At 46.7% G+C, this 19,549-nt stretch overlaps 1 protein-coding gene across 2 annotated transcripts in view; it reads left to right on the top strand.

Moving 5' to 3' along the window:
* Window positions 1-19,549, top strand: part of gpr158a (G protein-coupled receptor 158a) — a 52,868-nt gene that overhangs the window by 26,053 nt on the left and 7,266 nt on the right. For both annotated transcript variants that reach the window (XM_037455720.2, XM_037455719.2), the window contains exons 6-7: window positions 17,165-17,274; window positions 18,290-18,528. In XM_037455720.2, the coding sequence (XP_037311617.2) occupies window positions 17,165-17,274; window positions 18,290-18,528 (349 nt within the window). The remainder of the gene's footprint in view (window positions 1-17,164; window positions 17,275-18,289; window positions 18,529-19,549) is intronic.

Raw genomic sequence — 19,549 nt, 5'->3', positions numbered from 1 at the left:
TGCCGCTGACAAAGGCTGCTGCGTCTTCTTTTTTGGACATCTCTTTGAAGAGATCGAGATCGCACTCCTTGCTGATGTCAAAGATTCCCAACCCGTACTGGTTTGACTTCTTGTTCTGGTCAAACGGAACCCGGTACAGCACAGCGATTCTCTTGGTGCAAGCTTTGGTAGAAACGTCGAGCAGGTCGTAGGTGAAGACCCCGAAACATCCTTTTGTTTTGATCGAAGGCTTGGTGAACAACGCCTCTCCAGACGAGGAGGGTTGGATGCGAGGGGGCAGAGGTTCGATGCAGCGTCCGACATGGATGTAGAATCTAGGAATAACATTAACCAAGTTAATGACGGGAGAAGGGATTTCAAAACAATGAAAGGGCAGCTAAAAAGTTGCATTTACCTGGGTTTATAAAGAGCATACTGAGAACTCTCGTTTGTGAGCACAACTTTGCACTCGCGTTGTATCAGAGGTGATTTGTATAGTTTTCCTGCAACGTCAAATCCAGTAGCCGCCAGCGATCCTACGTCTTCAACACATTCAAGGACATCAGCCGCCTCCTGCAGTTTGTCCATTTCTGCAATTCAACAACTGTTACATAAAGCTGCCCAATTTCAATGGAGCAAGAAATTAGCAGTTGAACAACTGAACCAGCAAACTGAATCACAGCTACATTTTGAACTAAACGAGAAGACAAAATGAAAAGGGAACTCTGTTTAAACACGGAAATAAAGGGACAATTTTTGATTTGTCAAAAAGTTAATATTCACTCTTGAATTTCATCCAAGCCGCTCGATAAATGTGAGTTGGATTATGGCCACTTGACCGGGCGAAGTGCATAAACCTAAGACCCTACAGCTGCCTATCATACCTTCAGCTTTCAGCTTATCCAAGAGACTTACTGTCACAGTTCAGCTCCAAACCCTCCTCACTTTCAATCCGGACTCTGTTTAACCCGTTAGTCCGACTCCTTTGTCTTTTTGTTACTCTGCCTGCTGTTTCAGAGCTTTAGATAAAAGGTCAAAGATCCCTGCAGCCGTGTGTAGTAAATTTGGGTCCACACAAGAACTGTTACACTTACTGGCTAAAATAAAAGTTAAATATAAGGTATAAAAATCCATCATAGAAAGACTGTCATTAAGCGTTATTAGTCTGCGGCACTTCATTACTTCTGTACGTGTACTTGGATTTAAAAGGTACCTTCTTTTTTAAAGCAAGGCTATTTCCTCACACCTACCTGGATCTCCTTGGATGAACGCCTCTGAAGAACTGCTGAAATCTCTGGCTGTCAAACTTTTATACAGTTGATATAGATCACAAATCTGAAGTTAGAAATTTACAACATTGGTCACCACCCGGTATACCACTTGCCATACAGTTTTTTCTAAGGATTATTACTTCAGTTATGGACAGGAGATAAGCGATAAGCAAGCTTGGATGAGCAAGACAATAAAATTCATTTATTGTCCTTTTAGAAGGGAGACACCCTTTAATTACTGCAAGTGGAAGAGAATATGAAAAGCCATCAAACTCATGTAAGGGAGAAAACATGTTTCAAACTCCAAAGAACTTGTGCGGCTGGCCAATCTCCATTTGTAATGACCTCGGGGAGGGGGTGGATTTTTGCTCTAAATATGCAGTTGCATGTAATCTAACCCTTTAATCACTTCCATGGCATTTTTTTCTTCCTCATGAAAATACTACAATTTAAGTCGAGAATAGATGCTTTTGGTTTTCACAAACAAGCAATAAAAGCAGATGTCATTCAGCAAGTGAAGTCAAGTGAAGAATCAACCCAACATTTCACCTCGTGTTCTGTGCATCCAGCGGATTGCAGCGGCTCAGGTTGCGTTTTGGCAGGTTCAAGAGAACCATGCGTTGCTCTTTGCTCAACATGCCAGTCAAAGGAAGAATATTTAGCTGTCAGGTTGGGAACTGAGTTATGCAACTCAATTGTCAGGAATATGACAATTGAGTTGCATGCGTTGATATATGCGCATGAGTTGATATATGCAATAACAACTCGGTTCATTTAAGCCATGCACCTGCTTGAGGTTCAACTTCAAGACAAAAAGACCCTCCACGATCAACAAAGGATTCGGTGAGTTCTTCTACTTAATTGAACCAATCAATAATATTAATAAATAATGGAGGAGTAAAAGATACAAGTCAGATTATATAATGTGGTGGCGGGGTGTGGTTAGCGCGGCGGCAGGGGTTGAGAACGGGGGAGTGGTTCGGGGAACACTGCCGGGGTTAATTAGCGCAGCTGGGCCGCATCAGGATAATTGTGTGTGTTCCCATTAAAACAGTGAGCAGAGCGAGGACCCGAGAGCAGAGCGGGCTGGAGCGCCGACAGCAAGCAGACAACGCTGTATAAATAAGACGAATAAAGACGAATAAAGAGGAGTTACGCAATACAACGAGTGTCCGTGCCCTCATTCCACAGAACCCGGCAACCGATAGAGCCAGAGACGGCTACAGTGGCGCCTGACCAGGGGACGACCAGGGCATGGACGGACAGCACGGCGAGGGGGCGGCGCAGCCGGTAATCGCGCTGGGGCAGATGCTGGCGGAGATCGCGGCCATGCAGAGGGACCAAGCAGAGGCCAACCGGCACTTCATGGGGGCGCTGCAAGCGCAGGCGGACCGGCAGACCCGCGCGCTAGAACAACTGGCAGCCCGGCCAGCTGCTGCCCCTCCGGCACCGGGCTCCTCAGCGTACGCGGGGCTGGTGGTCCACAAAATGACGGCCACAGACGACGTCCAGGCATACCTGGAGATGTTCGAGGCGATGGCGGGGTCGTGCGGCTGGCCGGCGGAGGAATGGGCGATCCGCCTGTTGCCACTCCTAACCGGGGAGGCGCAGATGGCAGCCCTCAGCCTTCCTCCCGGGGCCCGGCACACGTATGCGGAGGTGAAAAGAGCCATCGTGGACCGGGTAGGGCTGTCCCCTGAAGATCATCGGCGGGCCTTCCGAGAGGCGAGGCTCTCCCCGGGGGACCGCCCGTTCGCGTTCGCGCAACGCCTGAGGGACTCGGCGAACAGGTGGCTGCAGCCAGGGGGCGCGGGGGGAGCGCCGGCGGTGGTTGAGAAGGTGGTGACGGAGCAGCTCCTGGAGGGGTTGCCGCCCCGGACGGCGGCGTGGGTCCGCTATCACCGGCCGGCGACCCTGGAGGCCGCCGTCACCCTAGCCGAGGACCACCTGGCGGTCCACCCCGGCTGGCAGAGGGAGGACGCCCGACCTCCGGCGATCGCCCGGCCGGTCCCGGCGCCGCAAAGGAGGGGCCCGCAGCAGACCGGGGCGCAGGCCCCGCAACCATCAACCCCGTCCCGGGTTTCCGAGGCCCCGGGCCCGGCCGGACCCGGCAGCCTTCCCGACCCGCCGAGAGCGCCTCAATCGTCAGGGCAGGAGTGTTGGAGGTGCGGGCAGCCCGGACACCATCGCCGGGAGTGCCCGCTGATGGAGGTGGGCCAGTCGGTGCGGGTTGCCGGGCCTCCAACACCCTCCCCCGGCCCAGGAGAGACGTACTGCGTTCCGGTAAGGATCCAGGGGGGTATACACCAGGCGTTGGTGGATTCGGGCTGCATGCAGTCCATGATCCACCAGAGGCTGGTTCGGCCCGGGGCATTGGTGGAGGCATCACGGGTGAGGATTAAATGTGTGGATGGGGATATTCACGACTACCCAGTGGTGCCAGTAGAGATTAGATTTAGGGGCAAAAAGCATAGAGTAAAGGCAGCGGTTAGCTCCCGCCTTATGCACCCCCTAATCTTGGGAACAGATTGGGCGGGGTTTGATAGATTAGCGGGGCAGTGTGCGGGGGTGCGTTCACGGTCAGCAGGGACATGCGGGATGTGTGCTGTGCTCAGCGGTGACGCGAGGTTGTCCGACACTGCAGACAGGGGGGGGGAACCGACGGGGCCTCCTACGGAGACTCCGCCGGCTCCCGAGCTACGCTCCATGGAAGATTTTCCACTGGAACAGTCTCGGGATGACACTCTACGCTTTGCCTTCGACCAAGTGATACGAATTGATGGTCAACGGGTGCGCCCTGACGCAGCATTATCCTACCCGCACTTTTCATTGATTAGGGACAGACTATACAGAGTGAGCCGTGACACTCAAACGGGGCAGGAGAACACTCAGTTGGTGGTGCCGAAAAGCCGTCGGGAAATCATTTTCCAGGCGGCTCACTATAACCCGATGGCCGGCCACATGGGTAGTGACAAAACTATGGACCGGATAATGGCCCGATTTTACTGGCCCGGCATCTGGGCGGATGTGCGCCGATGGTGCGCGTCCTGCCCGCAGTGTCAGCTGGTGAATCAGCCGGCCATTCCGAGAGCGCCGTTACGGCCACTCCCGTTAATGGAGGCGCCGTTCGAACGCTTAGGCATGGACCTCATCGGGCCATTTCACCGGAGCGCACGGGGATATCGCTTTGTGTTAGTTCTGGTGGATTACGCAACACGATATCCCGAGGCAGTGCCGTTGCGCAACATCTCTGCAAAGAGCGTCGCGCAGGCACTGTTTCAGGTCATCTCCCGAGTCGGAATCCCGAAAGAGATTCTGACTGACCAGGGCACCTCGTTCATGTCACGCACACTGCGGGAACTTTACGAATTATTGGGGGTTAAGTCGGTTCGGACCAGTGTTTATCATCCCCAGACCGACGGGCTGGTGGAACGGCTGAATAAAACACTGAAATCCATGATTCGTAAATTCATTCACGACGATGAACGTAATTGGGATAAATGGCTTGATCCTCTGTTGTTTGCAGTACGGGAGGTTCCCCAGGCCTCCACGGGATTTTCTCCCTTTGAGCTGCTTTTTGGCAGGAAACCACGGGGGGTGCTCGACCTACTTAAGGAACACTGGGAGGAGGGTCCGAGCCCCGGTAAGAGCGAGATTCAGCACGTCCTGGACCTGCGAGCCAAACTCCACACACTGGGTGAGTTGTCACGGGAGAATTTGCTCCAGGCCCAGGAGCGTCAACAGCGACTGTACAACAGAGGGGCCAAGCTAAGACAATTTTCACCGGGAGAAAAAGTACTTGTATTGCTCCCTTCTTCCAGCTCAAAACTACTCGCCAAGTGGCAAGGGCCCTTTGTGGTCACACGGCGGGTCGGGGACGTCGACTACGAGGTGGCGCGGCCTGACAGGGGTGGAGCTACACAGATCTACCACCTCAACCTCCTCAAATTATGGAGGGAGGCGGAGTCTGTTTTCCTGGTGTCTGCAGTAACTGAGAGAGAGGAGCTGGGGCCCGAGGTCCCAAAGTCCACCAATCCGACCCGGCTCCATTTCGACGCCCAGCTCTCGGCGGCCCAGAAAACAGACATAGCCCAGTTGCAAGACCGATTTAATGATGTGTTCTCCCTCCTGCCAGGTCGCACGGAGCTCATAGCGCACCACATTGAGACGTCACCGGGCGTGACGGTGCGATCGAGGCCCTACCGGTTACCTGAACAAAAGCGGAAAATTGTTCAGAGGGAATTGGCTGCTATGCTGGCGATGGGAGTAATAGAGGAGTCCAACAGCGCCTGGTGCAGCCCCATTGTTCTGGTCACCAAGAAGGATGGCTCCATAAGGTTCTGTGTGGACTATCGCAGGGTGAACGCTGTGTCACGGTTTGATGCGTACCCGATGCCCCGGGTCGACGAACTCCTGGACCGACTGGGCACCGCGCGTTTTTTTACGACACTGGATTTAACCAAGGGCTACTGGCAGATTCCCTTGTCGCCAGAGTCCAAGGAAAAAACGGCATTCTCCACTCCGTTTGGGTTATACCAATTCACCACGCTTCCCTTCGGGCTGTTCGGGGCACCGGCCACTTTCCAACGCCTCATGGACCGGGTGCTGCGTCCGCATGCTGCCTATGCTGCCGCCTACCTGGACGACGTCATCATATACAGCACCACGTGGGCGGAGCACGTGCGGCGGGTGGGCGCGGTGCTGGAGTCCCTGAGGCAGGCCGGGCTTACCGCCAACCCGGGGAAGTGTGCAGTTGGGCGGAGGGAGGTACGGTATCTGGGGTACCACTTGGGCGGTGGGCAGGTGCGCCCTCAGGTGGACAAGACGGCAGCCATCGCGGCCTGCCCGCGGCCCAAGACGAAAAAGGAGGTGAGGCGGTTTTTGGGGCTGGCGGGCTACTACAGGAGGTTCATCCCGGGCTTTGCGGCGCTGACCAGCCCCTTAACTGACCTGACCCGGAAAGGTGCCTCAGATCCGGTCCAGTGGACGGAGCGGTGCCAGTGGGCGGTTGAGGCAGTGAAACACGCTCTCTGCGGGGAACCACTACTCCACACACCTAACTTCTCTCTCCCTTTTGTCTTGCAGACGGACGCGTCGAACAGAGGGCTGGGGGCCGTTTTGTCCCAGCAGGTGCAGGGGGTGGACCGCCCGGTCCTCTACATCAGCCGGAAGCTATCAGAGAGGGAGGCCAGGTACAGTACAGTGGAGAAGGAGTGCCTGGCCATCCGGTGGGCGGTCGACTCCCTGCGGTATTACCTCCTGGGACGCCAATTCACCCTCTGTTCGGACCACGCCCCGCTCCAATGGCTCCACCGCATGAAGGATACAAACGCCCGGATCACTCGGTGGTATCTGGCTCTACAGCCCTTTAACTTCAAAGTGGTCCATAGGCCGGGGGCACAGATGGTCGTGGCGGACTTCCTCTCTCGCCCGCAGGAGGGAGAGGGGGGGGAGTCGGTTCGGCCGGATGGCTCCCCGGCCTAAGTCGGGCGGTGGGGGTATGTGGTGGCGGGGTGTGGTTAGCGCGGCGGCAGGGGTTGAGAACGGGGGAGTGGTTTGGGGAACACTGCCGGGGTTAATTAGCGCAGCTGGGCCGCATCAGGATAATTGTGTGTGTTCCCATTAAAACAGTGAGCAGAGCGAGGACCCGAGAGCAGAGCGGGCTGGAGCGCCGACAGCAAGCAGACAACGCTGTATAAATAAGACGAATAAAGACGAATAAAGAGGAGTTACGCAATACAACGAGTGTCCGTGCCCTCATTCCACAGAACCCGGCAACCGATAGAGCCAGAGACGGCTACATATAAATTATCATTATTCTACAAAGAACTAAACCCAACAATTTGATAATTTAAATAACAAAATGGAACGCAAGTGTGCAGATGTGTCAGCGTTAGCAGGTTAATATGTTCTTCACAAAAGGGCTTTGTGCGTTTCGATAAGAGACAACCTGCCTTGTAGAAAGTCACTTGATTAAGAAAGAACTGGAAAATAAGATTTATTGGGAAATAATCACATTGTAAACCACAGTTGTGTATACTACTGTGAATTGAATGTTTTATGAACAAGCAAAATTCCAGTAAAACAAAGTATTTATTCAAGACATATCCTGTCTTAGTCGACAAAAATCTGATCTTAAGCATGCGAATAATGCTTATCAATTCATATTTTCTGAGAACGGCGATATATCGGAAATGCCCTGAAAGACGATGAGTCACCAGACGGGCGTTCAGTCGCTCAGAACCACCTTCATGATGGATTTGTAGCAGTGGGACATCGTGGCCATGATGGTGACGTTGTCACTCTCATGTTGCAGACCGCCTCCTTTGGCTTTGCCGCTGACGGATGCTGCTGCGTCTTCTTTTTCAGACATCTCGTTGAAGAGATCGAGATCGCACTTCTTGCTGATGTCAAAGATTCCCAACCCGAACTGGTTTGACTTCTTGTTCTGGTCAAACGGAACCCGGTACAGCACAGCGATTCTCTTGGTGCAAGCTTTGGTAGAAACGTCGAGCAGGTCGTAGGTGAAGACCCCAAAACATCCTTTTATTGCGATCTTGGGCCTAGTGAACAACGCCTCTCCAGACGAGGTAGGTAGGATGCGAGGGGGCAGAGGTTCGATGCAGCAGCCGACATGGATGTAGAATCTAGGAATAACATTAACCAAGTTAATGACGGGATAGAGAGAGCAAAGGCGCAACTAAAAAGATGCATTTACCTGGGTTTATAAAGAGTGTAGTGAGAACTCTCATTTCTGAACACGACTTTGCACTCGCGGTGTGTTATTTCTTTAGCAAATTTCTCTCCATAACCAAGTCCAGTATTTAACAGCGGCATTTCTGCAAAACAACAAACAAAGAAACATTTTAACCAATTGATTCGCAGCACAATTTTGACCAGATGACACAAAATTCATCCTGAATGTCTTTAAGAATGTCTTTAAAGTACATATGCACGGGGTAAATGTGAATAAGTATTGGTTTCAACCCACTTAAAATAGTTGTGAGTGCAACAAATTAGTAAATTACGGTCAAATTGGTGTTTTTTGAGTTCATCAAACAACCCCCTCTTTTGCAGCATTGTTCAATAAACACAATTTAAGTCACCTCAGAAGTCTAATTAAATAAGTTGCGGCGATGTACAAAGTGCAAGACCTAAATAGAGGTTACTTTAAAGAGAAATACATTACGTTAGAGCTGGCGAACTCTCGCGATAACAGCATGAACTCACGCGAGACTACGAGCAGCTGTGGCTCCGCTGTGGCAGAAAACGTGTATTTAAATCCATAGATGTAAATATATTGAACTGTCCGTGTTATTTGTCCAGGTTAGATATGTCAAACTCGCGACACGCTGTCGAACGGGTGCCCCGTCCAGACCAGTCCGCAACCGGACTGCGTAACGCCAGCTTCACTTCCTCAGTCAGCTGTTCATTCCGTTAGTGCGTGCACGCAGCAGTTTCTGGCAGTAAACTCAAATGAGTTTGACAAACCTCCTCTAAAGTGTACAAAGTCAATAACCTCAGCAAGGAGAGTAAACTGAATCATTTTGTTCGTTAGATCAGCCAGGCACGCGGAAAAAAGAGAAGAAAAAGAAAATATGGTTTATGTGTCGGGACTCGATCACCGGATCCCCACGGGAAAAACGTTGGAGCATGCTTAGAGCTAAAGGCCCACTTGAGAATCTGGGATGAAAACGTCCCTTACAAAGGGTTCATGCATCTCTGCAAAAAAATACAGGGAATAGTCACACAAAAGAAATTATAACTGCCTTACTGTTTGTTTTAGAGCAAAATCCTCAGAGATTTTTTTAAGTCTCCCTTTAATAAATTTGGTAAAAAATCAGCAGACTTGTAGGTCAAACACGGTGCCGGCGCTGCTTCGTCAAAATCTTCCAGGGGGCGACATGGAGGCAATTTTTTACTTTTGATCCAAAACTCCACATCAGGTCTGTAAAGGTCATCACGTAGGATACTCACAGAGGTTTTCAAGAGTTTTGGAGTGTGCCGAGGCTCAGAAGATGTGCTTGAACTTTCATGCGAAGATGGCGTCGTCACGGCAACAAAGTTGGTCCAAAACTTCCAATTCTCACTGTGAGCCATCGTCACAGTCTTACGTCTTATATTCCCAGATTTGAAGTTGATCAGATTAAAGGGCTAGGAAATGGACATGTAAATGTAGAAACTTTGCATTGACCTAAGCCAATAGGTGGCGCTATACTTTTTCGAAAATCACTGCATGGGAATACTTGCAGGCTTACACAAGCATCACGAATAAACATTTATAGCCAGAAATATGAATGTTCCTTGGAGTTATACCATTTTACATTTTGGAAAAAAACCTTCCAAAATTGTCCAAACTGCACGCAAGCTCACGCCCAGGTACTTTTATGAAAACTCTTGATTTTAATAACTTTTGACCCCAAGGGTGTCAGGAACCACTTGCCAGATTTTGAAATGGATCGGATTTAAACTCTCGGAGGAGTTCGTTCGTTTGTAAATGCAAAAATTGAAGGAAAATGCCAAAAATACAATAAATATAGTGCCCCCTAATGTTCAAATATTCTGAAAATATTTGGGGATGTTCTAGGACTCAATGTGAACATGTCCTAAAATTTGGTGAAAATGGGGGTTAGAAAAAAAAAAGTTATAAGCCTTTGAATTTTCAGGACACAAACCTACAAACTTCATTGGTCCATAACTTTAATGAAAAATGAGATATCAACATTCTTCTTGAGCCAATGATCATTTTGCCGAAGATTTCGTGAGAATCGGACTAAGCGTCTGGGAGGAGTTCGCAAAAAGGTGTTTTTCACAAAATTCAAAATGGCGGCCATAAAACGGTAAGCGCATTTGCATACCATAATTGACTTTTTTGTAGAGCACATCCAAGAGCACCTTTGTGAAAAGGTTCCAGCTCAATCGGTAAAAGTGGGAAAAAATGTCCCCATAGGCACCACTTTTTGGTGGCGCTAGAGAGCACTTTTTTTTATCCCCTAATTGCGGGACCCGACTCATACCTCAATTTTGCGCACTTCTGAAGCGCGTGCAAAAATTCAAGAGTTTTTGAACATGATAAAGTCCCCAAAAGTGCAATCGAAGTGGCAGAAAAAAAAATTCTTGCAACTTACAATAACAATAGGGCTTTCGCCCGACTTTCAGTCGGCTCAGGCCCTAATAATGTTTGAATAAATGAAGCATAAGAACGGCAAGCCCCCAAAAATGTATTTAATCAAAGAAAGAGTACAAATAAAAAACAGATACACTCACCTAATTGTGCAAGTCCTTTAGGTGGGTGAAGAGTTAGATGTTTAGAGCAGATCTCCCGCTTCCAACCTGCAAAACAATGTTATTTATATAAAGTCCTTTCTACTCTGCCGTGGTTCTGCTTACCTGCGCTGAACACCTTTGAGGAACTGCTGCTGGAAGCTCTGGTTGTCAGCAGTCAAACGTTGCTTCATATACAGCTGAGCTGGAAACCCGGTTCTCCAGGCAGTTGGATTGCATTTTTACATAAGTATGAACCCTCAAACACACCTGCATAGGTTATTCAAAGCGTGCCACTCCCCCGATCTAGATGGAGAACACGTTATGTGCACAAGATATTTAAAAAGAAATGCCTCAGTGAAAGTTATAAAATCTGCTCCATTCAGGCCGATGGAAAATTGAAAGAACGCCGTTAAAATAGAAAAAACTGCAACAATTAACACTTCTTAAAGTCACAAAGGCACCTGTAGATACTTTTTAGCCCATTGAACTTATTTGGATTTTATTCTTCCAAATAAAAATAAATTGCCCCCTAAATTACATGTAAATTTCCTACCCTGATGCACTGTATGCTATCTGGTGTATGCCAAGCGGTGTATGTTATCTGGTGTATGCCATTCTAGTTTCAACTGTTGCTCAATACAGCATTACTTAGATATTAAAAATGGAAAATCTTTCCTCCGGAGTCTAAATTACAGTGGCCCTGGAGTGCAAAACAACATTACAAAGAATTAAACTCTTTTACAAAGCTCAAGACAAATTAACATTTTGGAAAACAAATTAACATTGTTGAAAACAAATTAACATTTTATAAAACAAATTTACATCTAAAAAAACAAATTTACATCTTAGAAAACAAATTTACATTTTCGAAAAACAAATTTACATTTTCGAAAACAAATTAACAAGACGCTAAACACTTTTACCAATCCCGAAACAAATTAACAAAGTACAGATTCCTCACGGAAAGCGAACGTACCAAATACCGGAAGTGAGGGAAGTGTTGAGCGCGGTGTTTTCATTGGTTGTGGAGTTTATGGCGACAAAGACGTTCATTGGAGGCATGGATTGCCCGTTATGTGGCAAACACATGAACAGCTTAACCGGTTTTGCGTTACGTGTGGTCGGTGTTTGGAGTTTTTAAAGGACGCGGACCAGACGGAAACACCAGACATACTGCATCATTGCGTTCAATATTTTAACGAGGGCCACTCGTACGCTGTAACCGTGGACATGATGTCAAGTCTACACGGTGTAAACATGCACACTGGTTTTTGAACCTACTGGTTTGGCTACGCGTGCGTGATTGTTTTGCCCTGACAGCGGCACATGTGGTCTGCCTCGGTCACCTGATGCTATAAGCAAACGTTGCAATTCTCCCTTCATACTGATGTTGCACGCGTAGCCAACCAATGAAAACACCGCGCTCAACACTTCCGTCACTTCCGGTATTTGGTACGTTCCCTTTCCGTGAGGAATCTGTACTTTGTTAATTTGTTTCGGGATTGGTAAAAGTGTTTAGCGTCTTGTTAATTTGTTTTCGAAAATGTAAATTTGTTTTTCGAAAATGTAAATTTGTTTTCTAAGATGTAAATTTGTTTTCTAAGATGTAAATTTGTTTTATAAAATGTTAATTTGTCTTCAACAATGTTAATTTGTTTTCCAAAATGTTAATTTGTCTCGAGCTTTGTAAAAGTGTTTCATTCTTTGTAATGTTGCTTTGCACTTCAGGGCCACAGTACTAAATACAATAACTTTCCATTACAAAGGTCAAAATGGCGACGGCTCTTATTGAAGATGAGGTTAAAAGCTTAATGTGTCTTTTCACAAAAGGGCTTTGTTCGTTCCAATAAGAGACACCCTGCCTTGTTTAACATCAGTTTATAGAACTTCCAGTAGGAAGTCAGTTGATCGCTGATTCACATTGAGCTTGAAAGTTGAAAGATAAAGACAGAAGCAATAAAGACACACTGGAAAATAAAGATTAACGTGATCATACATGAGCATGAAAAATAGGAAAAATCTGTCCATTGTGTATTCATTTAATGGGAAATAATCACATTGTGAATCAGTTTTGAATACCTCTGTGTAAATTAAATGCACTCACTATTTTCTCATTTAATTAATGATGAGAAACTTAGATTTAGATTTTCCAAGAATGTCGAAATATAGGAAAGGCAATTTGACTACAATGTAATTTCAATAAAAGGACGATGAGTCAGACGGGCGTTCAGTCACTTAGAACCACCTTTATGATGGATTTGTCGCAGTGGGACATTGTGGCCATGATGGTGACGTTGTCACTCTCATGTTGCAGACCAGCCTCTTCGGCTTTGCCTCTGACAAAGGCTGCTGCGTCTTCTTTTTTGGACATCTCATTGAAGAGATCGAGATCGCACTCCTTGCTGATGTCAAAGATTCCCAACCCGAACTGGTTTGAATTCTTCTTCTGGTCAAACGGAACCCGGTACAGCACAGCGATTCTCTTGGTGCAAGCTTTGGTAGAAACGTCGAGCAGGTCGTAGGTGAAGACCCCAAAATATCCTTTCATTTTCATCGAAGGCTTGGTGAACAACGCCTCTCCAGACGAGGAGGGTAGAATGCGAGGGGGCAGGGGTTCGATGCAGCGTCCGACATGGATGTAGAATCTAGGAATCACATTAACCAAGTTAATGACGTGAGAAGGGATTTCAAAATGAGAGCAAAAGGGCAACTAAAAAGATGCATTTACCTGGGTTTATAAAGAGTGTAGTGAGAACTCTCATTTCTGAACACGACTTTGCACTCGCAGTGTGTTATTTCTTTAGCAAATTTCCCTCCAAAATCAAGTCCAGCTTTTGATCCTGCGCCATCGACACTTGCACTTTTTTTCAATTTCCCTCCCAGTTTTAATACATCACCCATCGCCGACGTTACGCTTGATATGATGTTAGCTGTATTCTCCAGTGCCTCCATTTCTGCAAACCAACAGTAACAAAGAAACATTTTAACCAGCACAATTTTAACCAGATGATGGCGCTTAATGAAATGTGAATAGGTTATAAACTTCATCCTGAGAGGGACGCTTGATGAAATGTAGAAAAATGAAGAAAAGTACATATGCATACATATGCACAATCCTTTTTTGTAGTTATTGTATTAATTGTGTGTTTTGTATCTGATACTTATCTTATGCTGCCCACTTGGCCAAGGGGCTTAAAGTTTAAAATAATGGTTCAATAAATAAAGCATATATACAGCAGATCCAGCACTTCCAACCTGAAAAACAATGTTATTTATTTTCTCATTGTCACACGACATTATCAAATAGTTTTGTCATTTTGTTTTTTCTGATAAAAAAAACATTTCACAGATCCATCATAGTTCTTTTACAAGGAACTAAACCAAACAATGTGGTCATTATTCAATAGTAAATGGAGTTTGCAGATGTCTCATTCTTCAATTAAGTCCTTTCTACTCTGCCGTGGTTTCTGCTTACCTGCACTGAACACCTTTGAGGAACTGCTGCTGGAAACTCTGGTTGTCAGCCCTCAAACTTTGCTTTGTATACAGCTAATGGAGCGTGAAAACTGGTTTTCCAGGAAGTTGGGTGGCATTTTTACAATAAGAGGGAACCTTCAAACATTCCTCCGGGCATAAATTAATCCAAGCGTGTAACTCCACCGGTGTACTCGAAGAACATGTTTTATTGCACGAGATAATAAAATAAAGGCCTCAGTACGAGTTATGATATCAGTTCCATTCGGGCCGAGGGAAAATTGAAATAATGCCGTTAAAGTAGTAAAAACTGCAGCAATTACAGTTTTTATCAAATGCTAAAACACATTTCACAAACGTTTCCTCCATGTTCCCCAATGTCTAAACACAACACCCTTTTCTAGAGCTACATAAACACAACCACAACTTCTCACTTCAAAACTCAAACTTTCACACCAAAAGAGCAGCTCAAACTTTCAAAAATATAGTAAAATGTCTTCAAAAAGGCACCTGTAGATGAAAGAATAGCACAAAATGTAAACCATACTTACTTTCAAGCCTATTAAACTCATTTTAATTTTATTCTTAAGAAATGTACCAAAACAGGTCTTGGGAAGAGAAAATTGAAAATAAATTTGAAACAAAACATAAATCAAACCCTCTACAACCAAGAGAAATCTGTTGCTAAATGAAATTAATCACTATCCTGAAGCTCATTTACAGGATATTCAACTTGTCTTCAGAGGGAAACATCAAGTGCATCTTTGGACCTAAACATCATAAACAGTTACTGTCACACTGATATTCCTGCGCTGTAGAATAATAAAACCCTGGGTGGCGAGAGGGCTTCTCGATGCTGGCAACGCTAACTCAGCATTTCCTCAACTGACGCTGTAACTGAGACGAGATAAAGAGAAGGGGGTGTGGCGATAATTGTCTCCTGGATATTGATGTCCATTAGACAGGTATGAAGCACCCTGTTCCTCTCTCTCTCACACACACACACACACACACACATATAGACACACACACACACAGCAGCAGATCCGGTTCCCTGCCCTCAGCGCTCAATCTAAGATTCCCAGCACTTATCATTGATTATTAATGGAAGGTTTTTAAAAAAGGGAGGGAAGAGGGGGTGGGGGGGGCGGAAACTGATCTGGCTCTCTCTTGGAGTTAAGAGAGACCTGGGGGGGTGGCGGGGGGGGTTACTGGTCCGTTGTCTTTTCCCAGAAACCCCTCTGGAGCGCACGGCTCGTGTCTGAGGGGCCGCGGCGAGGCTCGAAGACAACGATCACGCCGACTCTCCACCTTCCAGTAACCGCCTGCGAGTCATCGAGAAACGAAAGAACAATAAAAGACTCAACCTGTCGAACAAGAAGGGCCAGCTGACTTTACAGTTTTTCTCAAATGCTAAAACACATTTCACAAACGTTTCCTCCATGTTCCCCAATGTCTAAACACAACACCCTTTTCTAAAGCTACATAAACACAACCACACCTTCCCACTTCAAAACTCAAACTTTCACACCAAAAGAGCAGCTCGAAGCTTTCAAAAATGTAAACATTATACACATCATTACACACTACAGCAAAACAATTGAAAACACATTGCTCAATGGTTCTTTGTTTCATAACTGCCAATGCATATTTTTAGAAACTTTACAGTAATGGATCTTCTTAGATCTCTGCAGAGGATTAGGCATTTAGATTTGTGAGTTTCATATGAAGAGTATAAATCTATAGTAAATTCTACATGTACAATACTGTAACACAGCTCAATGCAAAGACAGAATCTATTGCACACAACAATACTCTTGAAAACATGATCAGGGTGTGAAGTTTTTTTATTTACTTTATTCACACCACACACACCACAATCACTGTGCGGCATCATGCCGTTGAGCTGCATCGGGCCACATCACCTCATCCACGTCGCAGGCTATATTGTCTCTTGCCAGGCACCTCGGGAAAAACGCCCTGGAATGGCGAATCCGTCCTTGGAAGGCCTCCACTGGGAGGTCAACACAGGCCAGCTCCATTGCCCTTAGGAGGTTCTCTCTAGTGTATGGTTGTCTGTCATAAACCTTCCATCTCCACGATGAGAAGAACTCCTCTATAGGGTTCAGGAAAGGGGAGTAGGGTGGCAGACAGACGTTTAAAAAGTGGTTACTGTTGGTGGTGAACCACTCTCTGATTTGGTTTGTTCTGTGGAAGCTTACATTGTCCCAAATGATCACATAAATGTGATGTGCGAGCCAAGGATGGTGTTGTTGGCGGTCCAGGAGGATGTCTTTTAGCTCCTCTAGGAAGGTGAGGAGACGTTGGGTGTTGTAAGACCCAAGGACAGCATGCCGGTGGACAAGCCCCTCCAAACCCATGTTTGGAATCTTCAGCAAACTGTGCACTCTGAACTTTTATACATGTGGTCACAGCATTAGCAACAAGTGTCTTCAATTTTGAGTCATTGTGTGTAATGTGCACATCTGGAGCGTTGCGATAATTAATAAATGCCTCTAATGTTTTACTTCCTCTTCCTGTTTGTTTGGCCGCACCTTGTGACTCATCAGTGTTTTTTCATCTCGGTGTTTCTGGGTCTTTGTAGCAGACGTGGGTGGACGCCCCCCCCCCCCCCCCCCCCCGAGGATAAGCTTTGTGTGGTATTAGCGGGCTCAGATGTATTTGTTGTTTTTAATAATGTCAAGTTTGGAAAGTCACCGATCCGTCTCGTTTTTATTGTTATTGCCAAAGGAGTTCATTACTGTAATATTTCCTGAAATACTTCAGGCAGGAACTTCTTCTTTATCGAGAGTTGGACTTACTGTCACATAGTTTGAGCAACAGTAGTATAACTACGAGAAGTAATTACTTTTTATTATCGCTTTCATTTCTGTCTCTTATCCAGTCGTACGTCTGAGACAGCTGATAACATTCAAAATCCACTCTGATGGTGTGATGGAGGTGGTGAAAAAGTTGATCATGAGACAACTTTTGAGCAAAGGAGCAGGTGACCGTGAGTTAATGAGTGATACAGGGAGTGTACGACAACCACGTAGTCCCTTCACAGAGTGCCTACGTGGACACCCGACGCCCCCCGTGTCCTGCACACAGAGACTCTCATGGTTAAACTGGGTCAAAGGCGTCCTTTAAAGGCTTCTTCTGTCCTCTCGCAGGTCGGGATTCTCTATTTCCAGCCGAGCGTTTTCCGCTGCATTCTGCTGCGATGGGTCCGGCTGCTGGGTTTCGCCACCGTCTATGGGACACTGACTCTTAAGTTGTACAGGTAACACACACACACACACACTCATCTACACACAACCGTAACGTCATTATCAATTCCGGGAAATCAGATTGTCTCTTAAAGTGCCGTCACACTGTGTCTTCTCCTTGTGGAAGTAGGGGCCTTATGTGGTGTGGAAGGCAGCGTGTTGCTCCTGTAATTCATCACCAGACTACATGTTTGGGACAGGAGGGGGTGAGGGGGGGTGGGGGGGGGGGGGGGGGGGGCGATCACTGCCTCATTAAGTGTAAGAGGGAAATGCCAAGTAAGAGTAATTAGGAAAACATGGGGTGCCTCGGCCCCGAATGATCCCCATCTATAACGTGAGACAAACCGAGAGACAAATGTGTGAGATGAGAGGCAGAGACAGGACAGCTGGAGGAAAGAGTGACTGGGGGGGGGGGGTATCAGCACTAGATCGCTGATAATGAGACTGGGGGGGTTGCTGTATTTAAAGTATTGCACATAAATCTGATCTAAATCTTCAGGTGAAACCGTCAGAGAGGAGATGCTGATGATGAGGATGTGGCCCTCAGAGGTGCAAGTTAACATACTGCACGGATCAATTTTTGATAGAGGGTTGGTTGGTGGGGTGGGGGGTTGAGGGGGGTTAATTAGCCGGGAGCGCAGTGGACACTTCATCAATGTGCGTGAAGGGCAAAGCCTAAGAATAGCGACGGCTGGTCATGTGTTTGAGCACCGTTTCATTCCTGCTCCGCGGCTCTGTGGCTTTAAAGCTGCAGGAAGCTGCAGGAAGGGTAAAATACGGTAAAAAAAAGGGTACATTATCATATAAATACCACATCCTCGTTGTTGTCTGACGTTCATCGAGCTTCTTTGAGTTTACTCCGCCGTGGGAATTCACAGGTTCAAAGTCTAAAGATGCCCCAAAAGGCTCTGATATGGGATCGTTTAGCTTGAGTCCGTATTGGGAGACAGGATTGTCACCCGCTGACGTTGGATTCCGCCCAAAAACCCAATGAGGATTTTTTTTCTTTCTCCTCGCCCCCCCCCGCAGGGTGCTGAAGGTGTTCCTGTCCCGCACCGCGCAGAGGATCCCCTACATGACCAGCTGGCGGGTGCTGCGGCTGCTGGGCATCATCCTGCTCATCGTCTGCTGGTTCCTGGTGGCCTGGACCTCCGCCGTCTGCCAGAACCCGGACAGGAAGTTGGCTCTGATCGACGTGGGCTACACGCCCGACGGGCTGCAGTTCAGCATGTGCCTGCTGGACCGCTGGGACTACATGATGGCCGTCGGTAAGGCCGCTCGACGCACATTTTCACCCCGTTCACCAGGTCGTTGATGAAAGTCTTTCTGATTTATGAATGCGCCCCGCAGTCGGGGGTCTCATTGTTGTGCTTTTCATAGTTCTTTGCTTTTTATAACAGTAAAACAAAAACAAACAAAAAAGCTAGTTCCAACCCAGTGATGATTTATTATTCAGCACACTTTATTAATGCGCAACAAAACTGCAGCTTCAGCGCTGCAATGGCGTCTTAATTTAATCAAAACATACAATTGTTCCTCTCATATTCATATTCCAGATGCTCTGAACTATCTGTACAATTCAAAAGCCCTTCTGGAGGAGGATATTTACAAAAGCCAGAGTTGTTAATGCCGTAACAATGATCTATTATGCTAATTATACCTATAATTATCTGGCTGACTTATTCTTCTTGGTTTTAAAACGGAGACACAGATTTGTTTTATGGAGCTATTTTCCAATAAGGGATCTTTGGAAGCTTGATAGTAGGTAGAGAGAGAGAGAGAGAGAGAGAGAGAAAGACTAATACTTTACCCAATAATTTACGTTTTCTTTGTATATTCAAAGCCTATATCTTGTTTTTTGATGATTTTAATGTTGGTCATCTTATTTTATGACATCACTTTAAATCATAGTGTTTATTCCTCAATTTAAATGACGTATGTCATTGGATTAAAACAGATATTAAAAGAAATCGTTAAATGGGAAATTGAAAGATGTGGAATGTCTCTTTTGCTTTGGTTCATTTTAGATATTCGACCTCACGCAACCTTGAGTCAATAGCTCTCCTGTGATTGGCCGATTGCATCGAGCGCTCACAGTTCTTCCTGCTGCGAGGGGAACATGTGACCCCTCTCCCCCTCCGGCTCGAGCAAAGGACATAATACGTAAAAAAATAAAGGCAGCACGTCTTCATGGAAAAAAGCAGCTTGTTTATTGCAGGGGGGGGGGGGGGGAGCAGGAGACGTTTCATGGGGTTGCCATGGAGGTGCACAGGGATTCGTTTATTGCCC

This window comes from Pungitius pungitius, chromosome 19 (genome assembly GCF_949316345.1).
Source record: "Pungitius pungitius chromosome 19, fPunPun2.1, whole genome shotgun sequence".
NCBI classification, from domain to species: Eukaryota; Metazoa; Chordata; class Actinopteri; order Perciformes; family Gasterosteidae; genus Pungitius; species Pungitius pungitius.
This window is presented reverse-complemented; position numbering and strand designations above follow the sequence as displayed.